The sequence below is a fragment of the Dipodomys merriami genome, unplaced genomic scaffold (genome assembly GCF_024711535.1).
Source record: "Dipodomys merriami isolate MVZ:Mamm:240054 unplaced genomic scaffold, mDipMer1.0.p SCAF_44, whole genome shotgun sequence".
In the NCBI taxonomy this organism is placed as follows: domain Eukaryota; kingdom Metazoa; phylum Chordata; class Mammalia; order Rodentia; family Heteromyidae; genus Dipodomys; species Dipodomys merriami.
This window is the reverse complement of record NW_027206002.1, coordinates 12,592,462-12,607,946: the sequence shown is the minus strand read 5'-3', so window position 1 is coordinate 12,607,946 and position 15,485 is coordinate 12,592,462. Positions and strand designations below refer to the sequence as shown.

Below are 15,485 nucleotides of genomic sequence, written 5' to 3'. Positions count from 1 at the left end.
CCAGTAAACGGCTCAGAAAAAGCCGGAAGTGACGCTGTGGCTCATGTGGTAGAGCGCTAGCCTTGAGCACAAAGAGGCTCAGGGACAGCGCCCAGGCCCAGAGTGCAAGCCCCAGGACTGCAAAAAAATAAAAATTCACTGCACTGGGCCGTCTGGGCTCTGTTTCGTTGTATATTTTATTATTATTCCGTGGCAGGGGATTGTTATGAAAAAAGAAGGAAAAGGGAACGGGAAGGAGCGGGTTGGCCCAGCTGCTGGTGTCTCTGAGCTGCTGGAGGCCGCAGAGCCCATGCAGGGCGCCCGGGAACCGCGGACAGACAGATCAACAGTGCACGCGAAGGCGTGGGTCCACAACGCTGCCGCTGCCCACCCAGGGCGGGAGAAAGTGAGTAAAACAGGGTCCTGCTCCTCCCGGGGACGTGTCGGGGTGTTTCCTGTGGTCCCCCAAAGCCCAGAGCTGCCCCAGCGGACGAGTCGGCGGACAAGCGAGAACCAGGCACCCACCTTCACCACCTCCTCGCCGTCCACGATCTTCAGCTTCTCCAGATTCTCCTGCAGCAGCTGCGGCTTCATGCGCCACTTCAGCAGCCCCAGCAGACCCACTGAGGCAGAGCCGGGCGGGGGTCCCGTGAGTGGCCCACTCCATCCCCTCCGTCCCAGCCCTCCTCCGTGGGGCATGTGCACCGGGGGAGCGCGCCCTCGCACACCCACACACGCACACGCACGCACACACACCACGGACAGCTCCCAGGGGTTACCGTTCTGGGTGAGCTTGGTGGAGCACACCAGGGTGGAGATGGAGAAGCTGTCTCGGGAGCTCGCGGACAGCCCCCCGACGCTGCTGGAGCTCCGGCTCAAGGTGGCCCCCTTGCTCTCCGCGTGGTGCCGAGCGGAAGGCAGGGTCAGGTACGCGCTGGCGTCCTCCATCTTCTTGCTGTCTCCCTGCAGACGGAGCCTGGTGACCGCCCCGCACCCAGCCCCGCCGCGCTGACCCCGCATCGCCACCCTGGCAGGCACTAGTCGAGTGTCCAGAGGGGGGCGGGCGGGGAGGGCTATGCGTCCCATCCAGGAGGAGATGGCCCTGGGCCGGGCAGTGTGGGGAGGAGGCCTCACCCTGGCCAGGGAATACCGCAAGCCACACAAACCTCTGTTCTTTCTAAAGCAACCCACCCCTGGTATCTCGTTACAATGTCACAACACGGACTCATGCACCGCTTTGGGGGAGGGGGAGCTGGGACTGGGGAGGGGGAGCTGGGACTGGGGAGGGGGAGCTGGGACTGGGGAGGGGGAGCTGGGACTGGGGAGGGGGAGCTGGGACTGGGGAGGGGAGCTGGGACTGGGGAGGGGAGCTGGGGCCCAGGCACCGTGAGGGTGTCAGGACCCCGGGTCTGGGCTTTCCCGTCCGCTGCAGCGCAGCGTCTCTCCAAGATCCTGCGGGAATCCTGGCCATCTTGTAACGACACCACGGCCTCCCGGACCTCAGGCAGGGGACGGAGGCCCCGCAGCCCCGTGCGGTCCCGGGGAATGCGTGTGGCCCCGGGGTCCCGCGCCCCTTTCTGCCCCCCCACGACCCGGTACCTTGAGCACCGTCAGGTCATGGCAGCCGTCCTGCAGTGTGGTCCCGTCCTCCTTCATCAGCTTCACGTAGGACATGGCGAAGTTCTTCTCCCCTTTGTCCTTAGCTGGGAAGCGCGTTGGGATGTCAGGAGAGAAGGTGGCGCGTCCCTCCCTCCCCCCCATCCCCAGGTCCTGTCCTTGGGGACGCGGACGCCCCAGGGCGGGCACTCACATTCCATGGAGGACCGATGCCGGAACATGAACCTCAGGTGAATCCTCTGCATGTCCTCGATGGGCACCGCCACCTCCGGGGACAAACCAGAGCTCAGCAGACGCGAGCGGGGACGGTCCCCACTCCCGACCCCCCCCAGCTCGCAGCCCTCCCCCCCACCCCGCTTTACCCACCCACCCCCGCCCAGCCTGACCAACGGCAAACAAATCACACAAGAACCAGCACCAGATGTAACCCAGCTGGCAAACTGCCGCTCCAGCCAATGAAGCCCGTAAATTACGGTAAGAGGAGAAAAAAACCCACACGCCGAGTCTCCCCAAATTGGTATAAAAGTCACATCACGTTAGCACATCCCCCCACCCCCACCCCCCACAGGAGAGCCGGGAGTGGCATCCCTGCTTCTTCTGGAGAACCTGGTCCGTGGGAGCTAGTAAGAATGCCCGAGGCCCGGCCCCCGCGGCCCACGCCTGTCATCCTAGCTGCTCAGGAGGCTGAGATCTGAGGACTGGGGTTCAAAGCCAGCCCAAGCAGGAAAGCCCATGAGACACTTATCTCCAATGAATGGCTCAGAAAAAGCTGGGAGTGGGGCTGTGGCTCATGTGGTGGAGCGCTAGCCTTGAGCAAAAAGAGCTCAGGGACAGCGCCCAGGCCCCGAGTTCAAGCCCCAGGATGGGCAAAATAAACAAACAAAACCACACAAGAATGCTTGGATCCAGTAATGTTTGGGGGGATCCTAGGGTTCACCCCTCATCTTTGTGGACAGACACATTTGCAGATGCTTTTCCTCCTGAAGCCACCAAAGGAGAGCCACCACTCCAGATCACCCCCCAGTCTCCCCGGAACCACACTGCCCAGTGAGCTGTCCGCCAGCGGCACTCACTGGGGTGCTTGGGCCTGGCCCTGGGGCACCCCATTTCTGCAGTGGGCCGTCCAGGCTGTGGGGCCAGCTCCCTGCGGGAACGGTACTTGCGGTCATGAAGAGGAGGAAGACAGCTGATTGCTCTACCGTTCCCGGGGACCAGGTCCCCACCCCGCACTGCCCGGCAGGGTGGGGCAGCAGGTGAGCGCCGACGGCCTTGGCACCAGCCCCCCCCCCCGCAGGGCTGCTGTGCGGGTAAAGGGCCTCTCCACGCACCCCGGGCGCCGCCGCTTACCTTGACCGTCTCCATCCAGCGAGGCTGCTTGACTTGGTAGTACACCACGGAGTGGTACTCGCTCATCGGCTTGTCCCCAGCACCCACGCAGATGGCGTTCTCCCCAAGAAAGGAAACGCAGAGCGGGAACATCACGGAATGGCCGCTTCCGGAGCCTGGCTGACTTCGGTGCCAAGGCCCAGGCCCCGCCGCGCCGCCGGCTTCCCTCCCTCCGCCAGCTCCCTCCCACGAAGAAACTGCTAGAATGTGCCAGGACTGGCATGGCTGCCTTACTGTACCCGGTGACCAGCCCGGGGTCCCCACCGCCCGCCTTGTCTCTAGATGGGGAGACGTGTGCACACAGCCCAGGGCGGCCACGCGGCGCGGCGCCACGGCGGACGCGTTTCTGAAGCTCTCACACCAAGCCCATGGGCGTGCTGGACGCGGGGGACAGCCCAGCTTCAGAGGACACCAGGGCCCTCGCGGGCAGCAAGGCCGGGGCGTGGGGTGCGTGGGAGGGCCGTGGAGCGATTTCCAGGGCCTGGTCCATGCTGGGCCCCAAAGGCAGGGGCATGAGGTGGGAACAGAGCCCACGAACACGCAGGCTCAGTGGAGAGGACCGAGGACAGCCCCATCCGTGTGTATAGCACTGCAGTGTGATGCCGGATGGATGGACAGACAGGAGGATACATGGATGGACAGACAGACAGACCGGCAGATGGATAAACCTATGGACTGACGGATGGATGAATGGATGGATAGACAGACAGATCAACAGGTGGATACACAGACGGACAGACAGGCAGACAGATGTACAGACAAATGGATGGACAGACATACGGCTAGCCAGATGGAATAACAACTAGAGGCTTACAATGCTGCAATGTGATGCCAGACAGACGGACAGACAGACAGACAGACAGACAGACAGACGGATGGAGAGACACAGGGGCCCAAGGGAGGGTTGCAGGAGAGGCTTGAGGGGTAAGACTGAGCGAGACTGAGCTGTGTGTGAGGAGCGTGGGGAGCCATCTGCACAGACCCCGTGGGGCCAGGGCTCCCGCTCAGAGCTCAGAAGGAGCTGAGCAGCAGGGAGCTGTCTTCAAACGGCACTTGCCAGCCCTGGGCAGGCCTCCCCCGCCCCCTCCTGCTCCCGCCCTCCCCCTCCCTCCCTCCTCTCTCTCTCCTTCTGCCCCCTTCCTCCTCCCCCCCTCCTTCACCCGGGCTGCCTGGGGCTTTGCGCACAGTGCCCATAGCCCCCCACCACTCCATTTGCACAGTCCCCCCCCCAGGACCACTGCCCGCGTCCCCATCCCACAGCTGGGTAAACTGAGGCAGGGCTGGTAGGACGGCCCGGACTCTTTAGCTCTTTGGCCTGGGGCCCTCCTGCAGCCCCCCCCCCGGCCTCCACAGCTCAGGCCTCCTCTCTCTCCCATCGCTGAGTGTTCACTGCCTGTCCGGTCCCTGTGCCCACCTCCCTATTCAACTCCAGTCTCTAAGGAACCAGCTCCCACCTCTTGTTTTACAGATCAAGGGAAAATGATTCCTGCAAGATCACACAGCTAATAGGAGAGGATAGGTGGATTTGAACCCTGCCTGTCCCACCCCAGAGCTCTTAGCCAGGTCCTGGGGAACCCCCCCAGAATGCCAGGGGCAGACCTCGTGCACAGGAGCACTGTGCTTTTCCCACGGAGCCCGGCTGTCACGGGGATCTGGGGGAGTGCCGCGGAGCGCTTCATTAGGCGATGATATTTATTTCTGCAACTCTGGGAAGAGCTGTCTCCCCGGGCTTCCTTAGCAATTTTCAATAGTCAGTCACCTAAACTCCCCCATAATTTCCCGGGCGGATGGAACTGTAAATTCCCACAGTGCCCCGTCTCAGCCCCAGAATCCCCGCCTGTGCACCGGCAGAGACGGCTAAGCCAGGAGCCTCGGCCTGGCTGCGGCTGGAAGAGAAGCCGGGCCGGCCGGGGAACCGCGCTTGCTCATTTGTCCTCGGGCAACGTGGAAGGCAGGCAAGGGTATCGATGTTTTAAAATGAGGCTGAGCTTCAAAAGTTCTCTGATCAGGAGGTAGCTGGATAAAAATAGCTTCAAAGCAATGGTCCATACATTCATGAGATGCAATCTGTCCTTCGGGATAAAGTCCCTCTGGACTCCTTTGTGCTCCTCTGAGCCAAGTTGTTTCTCCCTTATTTGAACTTTTCAGAAAAAGTTTCAGCATCAGCCATTAGTGGCTGAGCCAGAGGCTGGCGTTTTGTTCAAGGAGAGATTAATGAACAGGGAGGGGGTTCCATGGACAAAAAGGCAGTTATAGAAATGTCTTCAGATTTAAAAATAATAAAGAAGCATCCCAGAACTCAATAGAAGAGGTTACCGGCCTCATTTTTAAGATGGAGATGAGATCAGGGAAGATTTTTTTTTAATAGGCATCGAGGTGATTTTTGTTGATGTTGTTTTGTTTCGCCAGTTTGAGGGCTTAAACTCGGCGCCTGGGTGCTATCCCTGAGCTCAAGACCAGTATTCTACCTTTTTTTGGTTTTTTTTTTTTTTTAGTCGGTTGTGGGGCTTGAACTCTGGGCCTGGGCACTGTTCCTCAGCTCAAGGCAAGTGCTCTACCACTTGAGCCACAGTACCACTTCTGGTTTTCTGAGTGGTTTATTGGAGATAAGAGCCTCACAGACCTTTATGCCCGGGCTGGCTTTGAACCTTGGTCCTCAGATCTCAGCCTCCTGAGATCTAAGATTACAGGTGCAAGCCACCAGCGCCGGCCTGGCACTCTACCATGTAAGCCTCATTTGGGGGGTGGCTGATTGGAGATTTAGAGCCTTGCAAACATTCCTGCCCGGGCTGGCTTTGAACCACGATCCTCAGATCTCAGCCCCTCGAGTGGCTAGGATGACAGGCGTGAGCCACCCCAGCTTTGGTGAAGTGTTTTAGGGTCCTGGGTCATTGGTTCCAATTGACAAGGGCTCTGCTTGGCATCTATCTGTCAAGGATGGGGTGACGGGCAGACGATGGGCCCCGTAGCTCCCGAGAGGAGGACACCCCCACCACACCTAGCTCTCCATCTTCCCAGGGGCCTAAGAAGAACGTGTGCGCAGGCTTGACTGGCGCTGACAGCACCTCCTTTTCAGCAGAGAGCTGGGAGAGGAGGGAGGGGGGATGCGGAGCCTCCCACACGCCGGCCCGGGGCTGCCGACAGCTCGCAGGAAACAGGAGTAAATAGACGTAAACACGCATGACGGGGACGGCGCAGGACATATGCTGCGGGAACAGAGCCGGCTGCTCTGCCTGCGTTCCCGACGCACGAGCGGGGCTGCACCTCCCCGCGGGGGGCGGGGGGGGCCGTGAGCGTGGGCACCCGCTTCCTTCCTCGGCGGCCGCCCAAGGCTCCCCATGGATCCTCCCCGGCGGGGCCTGTGCCTGAGACACCGGCCCACCATCCAAGGAGAACTCTAGCTGCACAGCTAAACTACAGCAGATGCCAGACCAATATAAACATACATCTAAAGAGGAGGAGGGACGGCGAGCGGGGGAGGAGGCAGCGCGGGGGAGGGGGAATAGAAGTGGTGAAAAGGAATACACATCGGAGAACTGTTTGCCTGCGGGAAGAAAAAGAACAAGAAGTAACCTTGGTTCTCTCTTAATCAAGGTAGAGATCACGTGGCCACACACCTGACAGCCCCTGGCACTTAGAGAGCCAAGTCAGGGAGAAGACATGTCCACACACACACACACACACACACACACACACACACACACACACACACACGCACACCCGCAGCGGCTTACGGGCAGCGTCTTGCCATCCTCGGAACACACACACACGATCACCTCCACGTTCCTCTGCGAGGTCTTGTTGTACTTGTCGAAGTCACCTTGTAGGAGCGTGATGTAGATGTCATTCCGCACGTCTCCTGAGGACCAGAGAGGAAGAGGAGAGACTGGAGGGGGCCCAGGGGAGCCGGGGGGGGTGGGGGGGTACAGGGAGGGGGGGCAGGGGGAGCGTGAGGGAGCGAAGCCCTTACACGTTAGAGGAGCGTTGGGAGAGGTGAGAATAGGGGGTGCAGGGGATATCCGCGTAGAAACGGGGAGAAGGCCAGTCCTATATTGGCCATGTTTGTTTCTGCTCGTCAAAAATTGCTCAATTTCCATCCTGTGGTGACACCTGCTGGGCAGGGGAGGAATGGCCACCGAGGAAACACACCGTGTCCCCAGATGGCTCTGCTCAGTGGAGTCCTGGGGCCGGCGCAGAGGGCTGGCGGGGAGGGGTGTGTGCAGGCAGCGTGGAGTGCTCTAAGGCATCCGGACCTCCATCAAGCAGGAGTGGACATCACAGCCCCACCCACAGCTGACCATCCACCACGCGACCGTGGGATCGGTGGAGGAGCCGGGCAGGCTGGGGGTCCCCAGGGACGCCCACAGGCTTAACTCTTTTTAAGAAGAAATTACTGCTTGCTGAGGAATTGCATCAGCCCTCGTGAATCCCCCTCCACCCTCCGGGGAGTGGCCAACGCCGCCCGTGTCCTGTCTGCCACCTGAGTACTTTATGGCCAGCGTGGATTGTCCAGGCAACAAAAGTCCTTTTTAAAAATAATTCACAATCCGACAATCTGCTTTCCCCTCAACCCAGGCAGAACATGTGGTTAGAGCCGGGCGCCAGTGGCTCACACCTGTCATCCTAGCTACTCAGGAGGCTGAGATCTGAGGATCGAGGTTCAAAGCCAGCCCGGGCAGGAAAGTCCGTGAGACTCTTGTCTCCAATAAACCACTCAGAAAACAGGAAGTGGCACTGTGGCTCAAGTGGTAGAGCACTGGCCCTGAGCTGAAGAGCTGAGGGACAGTACCCAGGCCATGAGTTCAAACCCCACGACCAGCAAAAAAACAAAAACAAAAACAAAAACATGCAGCTAGATAAAAATGGTGCCTAACGCACTGCTGGGCTGTACACCGGGCCACAGAGCTCTGTGAGACACACAGAGTTGGCGTCCTGTGCGAACCGTGATCCTGGGGTGCATGTGTGTGTCTATTTTCAGGGGCAATACATGTGTGTGTTTGTCTTGTGTGTGTGTCTGTCTGTCTTGTGTCTATTTTCGGGGTGATGCACTGTGTGTCTGTTCTGTATCTATTTTTGGGGGGTGCATGTGTATGTCTATTTTCGGGGTGATGTACTGTGTGTCTGTGCTGTGTCTGTTTTGTGAGTGTAAGCTTTCAGGCACGCAGGTGTGGCTCTCAGTGGTGGTATTGAAGGAGGGGCAGAGGGAAGGTGACTGTTACAAAGAAAAGGGATTGTAGGAGTGGGAGAGCGCCCCTCCCCCCCCACGGACACGGCCTCCCATGGACCCCACCTGGCATGATGATCTCGGGGAAGCCCAGCTTCCGGGCCACCACGGTGGTCCTGTCCACCAGGTGCGGGTAGTCCTTGCGGATCTGCGTGAGGTCGCCCACCAGCATCTTCATGGTCACCCACAGGCCTGCGGGGGGAGGGGGGCACTTCTTCAGGGTGTTCTCGGCCTGCCCCCTCTCCCCGCCGTCTCCCCTGGCTCTGCCCCGGGCCCAGGCGGGCCAGCACAGGCTGCCTCCCACCCATCTCCCAGGGCTGCAAGGGTCATTTAGGAAAGGCCCGGCCCCCCGGTGTCAGCGCCCCTCGTGGGGGCTGCAGGGGGCAGGAGGTGCATCACAGAATTCCCAGTGGTCTGTGGGAAGGAGGGGACCGTGATCTGTCTGCAGAGTGGCCTGTGGAGCGGCGGGGGCTGGAGGGGCCGCTCACCCTGCCCGCCGCTGTCTCCTTTAGAGGCCGTGACTTTGCCCAGCAGGCTGTGCAGGAAGTCATTCTCAGCTGTGACCCTGGAAAGCAAGGAGACAGACCTACACACGGTGCCCCGTAGCCTGCCCGTGCCAAGTCCTGCCAGCCGCGGGAGCCCTCCCCACGGACCAGAGCTCTGCTGGTGCTGGGCGTCCGCCCCCCTGGGGAGATGCACATGGAGGAAGGACCCGAGCCCCGGGCAAGTGGGGACCCCTCCGCTGCACCCCAAGTCCTAACCAGAGCGGCTGGCCAGGTGGGACGCCCAGCAGCCCCCGGCATGGCCAGCGGCCCCTTTCCCCAAGTCTGCATTGGAGAGGAAAGGACTCCTCACTCCTAAAGCATGGGGGCCTGCCCCGGGGAGCCTGACAGACACACTCCCGGGGCCTGACACACACCCTCACGCAGAACCCTCCATCTTCTGCTGATCGTGTGTAACTGTCTAAAGTAGGGGCTCCAGAACAAAGCCTGGTGACCTCGCTCACCACGGCTGCGGCCCCACCCACCCGCCCCCTGTCCCCGGCACTGGGAACACTCCAGCCCTGCCAGGCTGAACAGGTGGACATGCCAGGGTCATGAGCCACTGCGGCCCTCCTCCCTGCCTCCTCCCTCCTCCAACTGGCCTCCTCTGCCTAGCTCAGGGCAGCTCCAGGAGAAGGGCGTGGCCTGTGGAGAGGGTGTGGCTTGTGAGAGGGTGTGGCTCATGAGAAGGGCGTGGCCTGTGAAGGGGGCGTGGCTTTGAGGAGGATGTGGTCCATGGGAGTGTGGCCTTGCAGAGGCTGTGGTCTGTGAGGAGGGCGTGGCTTGAGGAGGATATGGCCCATGGGGGGTGTGATCTTATGGAGGGTGTGGCCTTGTAAAGGGTGTGGTCTGTGGGGAGGGCTTGGCCTGTGGAGAGGGCGTGGCCTTGGAGATGGGGTTTTGTGGGTGTGGTCTTGAGGAGGGCGTGGCCTTGGAGATGGGGTCTTGTGGGTGTGGCCTTGAGGAGGGCGTGGCCTGTGGAGAGGGCGTGGCCTTGGAGATGGGGTCTTATGGGTGTGGTCTTGAGGAGGGCGTGGCCTTGGAGATGGGGTTTTGTGGGTGTGGCCTTGAGGAGGGCGTGGCCTGTGGAGAGGGCGTGGCCTTGGAGATGGGGTCTTGTGGGTGTGGCCTTGAGGAGGGCGTGGCCTGTGGAGAGGGCGTGGCCTTGGAGATGGGGTCTTGTGGGTGTGGCCTTGAGGAGGGCGTGGCCTGTGGAGAGGGCGTGGCCTTGGAGATGGGGTCTTGTGGGTGTGGCCTGTGAGGAGGCGTGGTTTATCTGGGCCCTGGGCCCCCGCCTGTGCTTACGGGTGGAAGGGGATGAAGTGCTGCTTCTCCTCGTCACTCTCCACCTTCCCCTTGATGATGTCGGTGATGTCCATACCTGGGAAGAGAAGCGACGCGGATTGAAGGTCCCCCTCGCGCCCAGGAACGAACAGCATGGGCAGAGGTTACAGGACGGGGCAGAGGGCAAGGGGCACCTGGGGGTCAGCAAGCCAGCAAGAGGCCACACAGACGGCTGGGCAGAGGCCAGAGGCAGAGGCAGAGGCCAGAGTCAGGCAGGAGGCCACGGAGCGGAGCGTTAGGTGGGCAGGGAAAGCAAACACCCATGGTTCCTACAAAACACTTGCCACGTGCCGTGAGCCCCAGCCTTGCACGGACCGCCCCGCAGCACAGACACAGAGCACAGAACCCCAGAGGATTCTGGGCCTCGGAACCTCCTGCAATCAGCCATGTGCACACCACCCAGGGGAAGGACTCTGCACGGAGCCGGGGCGGCAGGGATGGAGGCAAAGGGGGGTGGGGAAAAGCTCAGCCGGCAGCAGAAACAAACACCCCGCGCACTGGCCAGGGAGCCACTAAGCCCGCGTGATGGCAGGTCAGAGAGGAGCAGGGCAAGAGCGTGAGCCTGACCGCCCGGTGGTAACAGCCTGGGGGGGGGAGGGGAACACGCAGAACCAGAGCATCTGTGAGCAGCGGGGGGGGGGGGGGGCTCAGGTCCTCACTTCGTCCACAGGGAAGCTAGGGCCCTGAGAAACACTGGCCCGGCTGCCCAGCAGCGATGGTGCCCGGTTACAGAGCCACCACGACTACGCAAGTCCTGCCAGCTGGGGAGCAGGGATTTGTGCCACCGAAGACTAGGTACCCTGAGAACTGGCTTACATACGGGGCAGGACGCCGGGAATGACAATGGGTGCATGATTAAAACGGACACCTTCATAAAAAAGAGAGACTGGCATGTCAGACTGCCAGGTCACAGGTGCTCAGGGGCTGTTAAGAAAAAAGCACCTTAAGGTGGGACCGTGTCAGGTGCATGACAGCCGGAGGGAGCGTGAGGAAGCCTCGCGCTGGGGGCCCCACGCCCCGCACCCCGTGCCCCGCCTCCTGCACCCCGCACCCCATGCCCCGTGCCCCCGTACCCCGCACCCCACGCCCCGCGCCCCGTGCCCCGCATCCTGCACCCCGCACCCCACACCCATGCCCAGCGCCCCACACCCCGCACCCCACACCCGTGCCCCGCCTCCTGCACCCCGCACCCCACGCCCCGTGCCCCCGTACCCCGCACCCCACGCCCCGCGCCCTGTGCCCCACGCCCCGTGCCCCACACCCTGGGCCCCGCACCCCGCACCCCGCACCCCGCACCCCCGTGCCCCGCGTCCTGCACCCCGCACCCCACACCCTGCGCCTCGTGCCCCGCGCCCCGCACCCCGCACCCCGCACCCCGCACTCCGCGTTTCCCGGCATCCGGTCCCATCTGGAATGCAGACGCCGGGTGGGTGACTCATTCTGTGTTGCTGCATTTCCTGTCCTGGATATTTCTCTCAGAATGATTTGCTCCTGGTAATTAGATCAGCCCTGGATTGCTCTTCCTTTTGGTCGCAGCTTTGGGGAGCAGAGGCTCCCACTGCTCAGACAGATCGCGCGCGACGCTCGGCTCCAGCCCCGAGACCCCATGGCCCCTCTCCACCCACAGCCGCACCCGGCCACCTCTCCCCTCCATCCATCCGTCACCACAGACACGTCCTCATGAAGGGGCGCTCTGGGTCCGTTCCTCAGGGCAGAAATCACCCTTCAACACCCGAGCAGATAAACGGCGTGCTGCGCTCCTACCTGCCACCCCGCAGGGCCGTCTCAGCCCCTGCGTGCACTTCTTCGTACTCGTGTCTTTGAGATCCATCTTCCCGATCCGGACTATTTGGCAAATCAAGTAGATCTTATCCCTGTTGAGGTCTTTGTTTCCCAGATCCTGTGGGGCAGGGGGTGGAAATAGTCACGCACACACCGCACACCGAGTGGAGATGAAGAAAAGAACACCGGGAGCAGTCCTTGGAGGGGTACGCCTCTCAGGGGGACGCCTGCCCCCCACATCACCGTCCCGGCAGAGGAGAGAGCAGGGGAAGAAGTGAGGGGTGGAGACGCGGCACCGGTCATACAGGCAGATTCCCCACGGGCGAGGGGAGGTACCCCAAAACAGCACTGATACAGACGGCGCCCTCACCCCCCCCAGAGACGGCAAGAAGGGAGGGCAGGTGGTATCAGCTAGTGCTCAGGGCACGCCGGCAGGTGCGCAGGCTGCTCACCCGCACCCCCGCCCCCTCTGTGGACCTGTCTCAACCTCCCCACCCGGCCGGGTCGGCCGGTGCACAGCCCCTTCTCCAGCCCAGGCCACCCTGAAATCTCCGGCAATGTCGTCTTCTGAGGCTAGGTCTTCTCGGGTATTTGTCCTCAGCGTGAAAGCCCCGTTTCTTCCCCCGGTGGTGCTATTCCTCCTGAGTTGATATTCCAGGCTGAGACCCGGCAGGTCCGTCCAGCGGCTGGGCCAGCAGAGGCCTCATTCTGTGCAAGCTCTCGGGTTGTCAGTGCCGCTATTGTTTCCTGTGTGCACACGCAGGCATGCACACGCAGGCGTGCACACACGACACTCCCTTTTAACGTGAGGTTCTTCTACCTAGCTGCACCTCCACAGTGCGTGCGTGCCTGCCCCTTGTTTCTCTCCATTGTCAACGTCTTTCCATCCTTAGACAGAAAACACCTCCATTCTTAGTCATTTCTGTCCTCCCATTGGGATTTTTCTTTTTCTGGCATGTCTAGACCGGCGTCGGGCGCCCAGCCTGTCCACCGCGGTGTCCGGAGCCCAGTGCGCCCCGGCCGTCTCCGGATGGAGGCGTGGTCACGGCCGCACAGGGCAGCAGCGGGCACAGGGCAGCTGCCATCCGCTGAGCGCTCAAGCCAGGCGCCCGGGCCCCACTGTCGCAGCCTGCCCCACCACCCTTCCCCGCTCCTGTGCGACATCTGCCTCCCGGTTCCATCGGGGCCTGGGGGGACCGCGTTCATCAAGGTCGTGCGTGGGATCCGACAGGCAGCGCGGAACAACTCGGGACGGGACTGGGGCCGCGCTGGGTGTGTCCGAGCCACGACCCCGGCCCGTGCCTCTGTCCTAGTTCTTGGTGACACAGGACACCCATCAGCCCGGATCGCTGCACAGCGCGGCGCTGCACTGAGCGGGCTGCGGCCGGAGGTGATTGCAGAGCAGGCGTGGCCATGACCGCGGTGGATCAACGCGGATCCAACCTGTCAGTTTAGGTCCCTGCCCAGCGGCTCCCTGGGTCTCTCCCCTGTGGTGCCAGCCCAAGTCCTGGCCAGGCCCTGCGCCTCTCCTTCCCCCGAGCCTCTCCTTCCCCCGAGCCTCTCCTTCCCCTGAGCCTCTCCTTCCCCTGAGCCTCTCCTTCCCCCGAGCCTCTCCTTCCCCCGAGCCTCTCCTTCCCCCGAGCCTCTCCTTCCCCCGAGCCTCTCCTTCCCCTGAGCCTCTCCTTCCCCTGAGCCTCTCCTTCCCCCGAGCCTCTCCTCCCCCCAGCCTCTCCTTCCCTGAGCCTCTCCTTCCCTGAGCTTCTCCTTCCCTGAGCCTCTCCTCCCCCCAGCCTCTCCTTCCCCCTGAGCCTCACCTTCCCTGAGCCTCTTCTTCCCCCGAGCCTCTCCTCCCCCTGAGCCTCACCTTCCCAGAGCCTCTCCTTCCCCTGAGCCTCTCCTTCCCCTGAGCCTCTCCTTCCCTGAGCTTCTCCTTCCCTGAGCCTCTCCTTCCCTGAGCCTCTCCTTCCCTGAGCTTCTCCTTCCCTGAGCCTCTCCTCCCCCCAGCCTCTCCTTCCCCCTGAGCCTCACCTTCCCTGAGCCTCTTCTTCCCCCGAGCCTCTCCTCCCCCTGAGCCTCACCTTCCCTGAGCCTCTCCTTCCCCTGAGCCTCTCCTTCCCCGAGCCTCTCCTTCCCCTGAGCCTCACCTTCCCTGAGCCTCTCCTTCCCCTGAGCCTCTCCTTCCCCTGAGCCTCTCCTTCCCCTGAGCCTCTCCTTCCCTGAGCCTCTCCTTCCCCTGAGCCTCTCCTCCCCCGAGCCTCTCCTTCCCCTGAGCCTCTCCTTCCCTGAGCTTCTCCTTCCCTGAGCCTCTCCTCCCCCCAGCCTCTCCTTCCCCTGAGCCTCTCCTTCCCTGAGCCTCTCCTTCCCCTGAGCCTCTCCTCCCCCCAGCCTCTCCTCCCCCTGAGCCTCACCTTCCCTGAGCCTCTTCTTCCCCTGAGCCTCTCCTTCCCCTGAGCCTCTCCTTCCCCCGAGCCTCTCCTTCCCCTGAGCCTCTCCTTCCCTGAGCCTCTCCTTCCCTGAGCCTCTTCTTCCCCCGAGCCTCTCCTCCCCCTGAGCCTCACCTTCCCTGAGCCTCTCCTTCCCCTGAGCCTCTCCTTCACCTGAGCCTCTCCTCCCCCTGAGCCTCTCCTCCCCCTGAGCCTCACCTTCCCTGAGCCTCTCCTTCCCCTGAGCCTCTCCTTCCCTGAGCCTCTCCTTCCCTGAGCCTCTCCTCCCCCTGAGCCTCTCCTTCCCCCGAGCCTCTCCTTCCCCGAGCCTCTCCTTCCCCTGAGCCTCTCCTTCCCCTGAGCCTCTCCTTCCCTGAGCTTCTCCTTCCCTGAGCCTCTCCTCCCCCCAGCCTCTCCTTCCCCTGAGCCTCTCCTTCCCCTGAGCCTCTCCTTCCCTGAGCCTCTCCTTCCCCTGAGCCTCACCTTCCCTGAGCCTCTCCTTCCCTGAGCCTCTCCTTCCCTGAGCCTCTCCTTCCCCTGAGCCTCTCCTTCCCCGAGCCTCTCCTTCCCCCGAGCCTCTCCTCCCCCCAGCCTCTCCTTCCCCTGAGCCTCTCCTTCCCCTGAGCCTCTCCTTCCCCTGAGCCTCTCCTTCCCTGAGCCTCTCCTCCCCCTGAGCCTCTCCTTCCCCCGAGCCTCTCCTTCCCCTGAGCCTCTCCTCCCCCCAGCCTCTCCTTCCCCTGAGCCTCTCCTTCCCCTGAGCCTCTCCTTCCCTGAGCCTCTCCTTCCCTGAGCCTCTCCTCCCCCTGAGCCTCTCCTTCCCCCGAGCCTCTCCTTCCCCCGAGCCTCTCCTCCCCCCAGCCTCTCCTTCCCCTGAGCCTCTCCTTCCCCTGAGCCTCTCCTTCCCTGAGCCTCTCCTTCCCTGAGCCTCTCCTTCCCCTGAGCCTCTCCTTCCCCTGAGCCTCTCCTCCCCCTGAGCCTCTCCTTCCCCCGAGCCTCTCCTTCCCCTGAGCCTCTCCTCCCCCCAGCCTCTCCTTCCCCTGAGCCTCTCCTCCCCCTGAGCCTCTCCTTCCCCCGAGCCTCTCCTTCCCCGAGCCTCTCCTCCCCTGAGCCTCTCCTTCCCCGAGCCTCTCCTTCCCCTGCGCCTCTCCTTCCCCCGAGCCTCTCCTCCCCCCAGCCTCTCCTTCCCCG

At 62.5% G+C, this 15,485-nt stretch overlaps 1 protein-coding gene across 1 annotated transcript in view; it reads right to left on the bottom strand.

The window, feature by feature from the left end:
• Window positions 1-504: 504 nt before the first annotated feature.
• Window positions 505-15,485, bottom strand: part of Dock2 (dedicator of cytokinesis 2) — a gene marked incomplete at its 3' end in the record, with an annotated part of 30,675 nt that continues 15,694 nt past the window's right edge. Inside the window, exons 10-19 of the mRNA XM_069994001.1 lie at window positions 11,857-11,992; window positions 10,054-10,129; window positions 8,695-8,771; window positions 8,273-8,398; window positions 6,717-6,841; window positions 2,944-3,042; window positions 1,790-1,862; window positions 1,579-1,682; window positions 759-942; window positions 505-602 (exon numbers count right to left, since the gene is read on the bottom strand). Coding sequence (XP_069850102.1) covers window positions 505-602; window positions 759-942; window positions 1,579-1,682; window positions 1,790-1,862; window positions 2,944-3,042; window positions 6,717-6,841; window positions 8,273-8,398; window positions 8,695-8,771; window positions 10,054-10,129; window positions 11,857-11,992 — 1,098 coding nt within the window. The remainder of the gene's footprint in view (window positions 603-758; window positions 943-1,578; window positions 1,683-1,789; window positions 1,863-2,943; window positions 3,043-6,716; window positions 6,842-8,272; window positions 8,399-8,694; window positions 8,772-10,053; window positions 10,130-11,856; window positions 11,993-15,485) is intronic.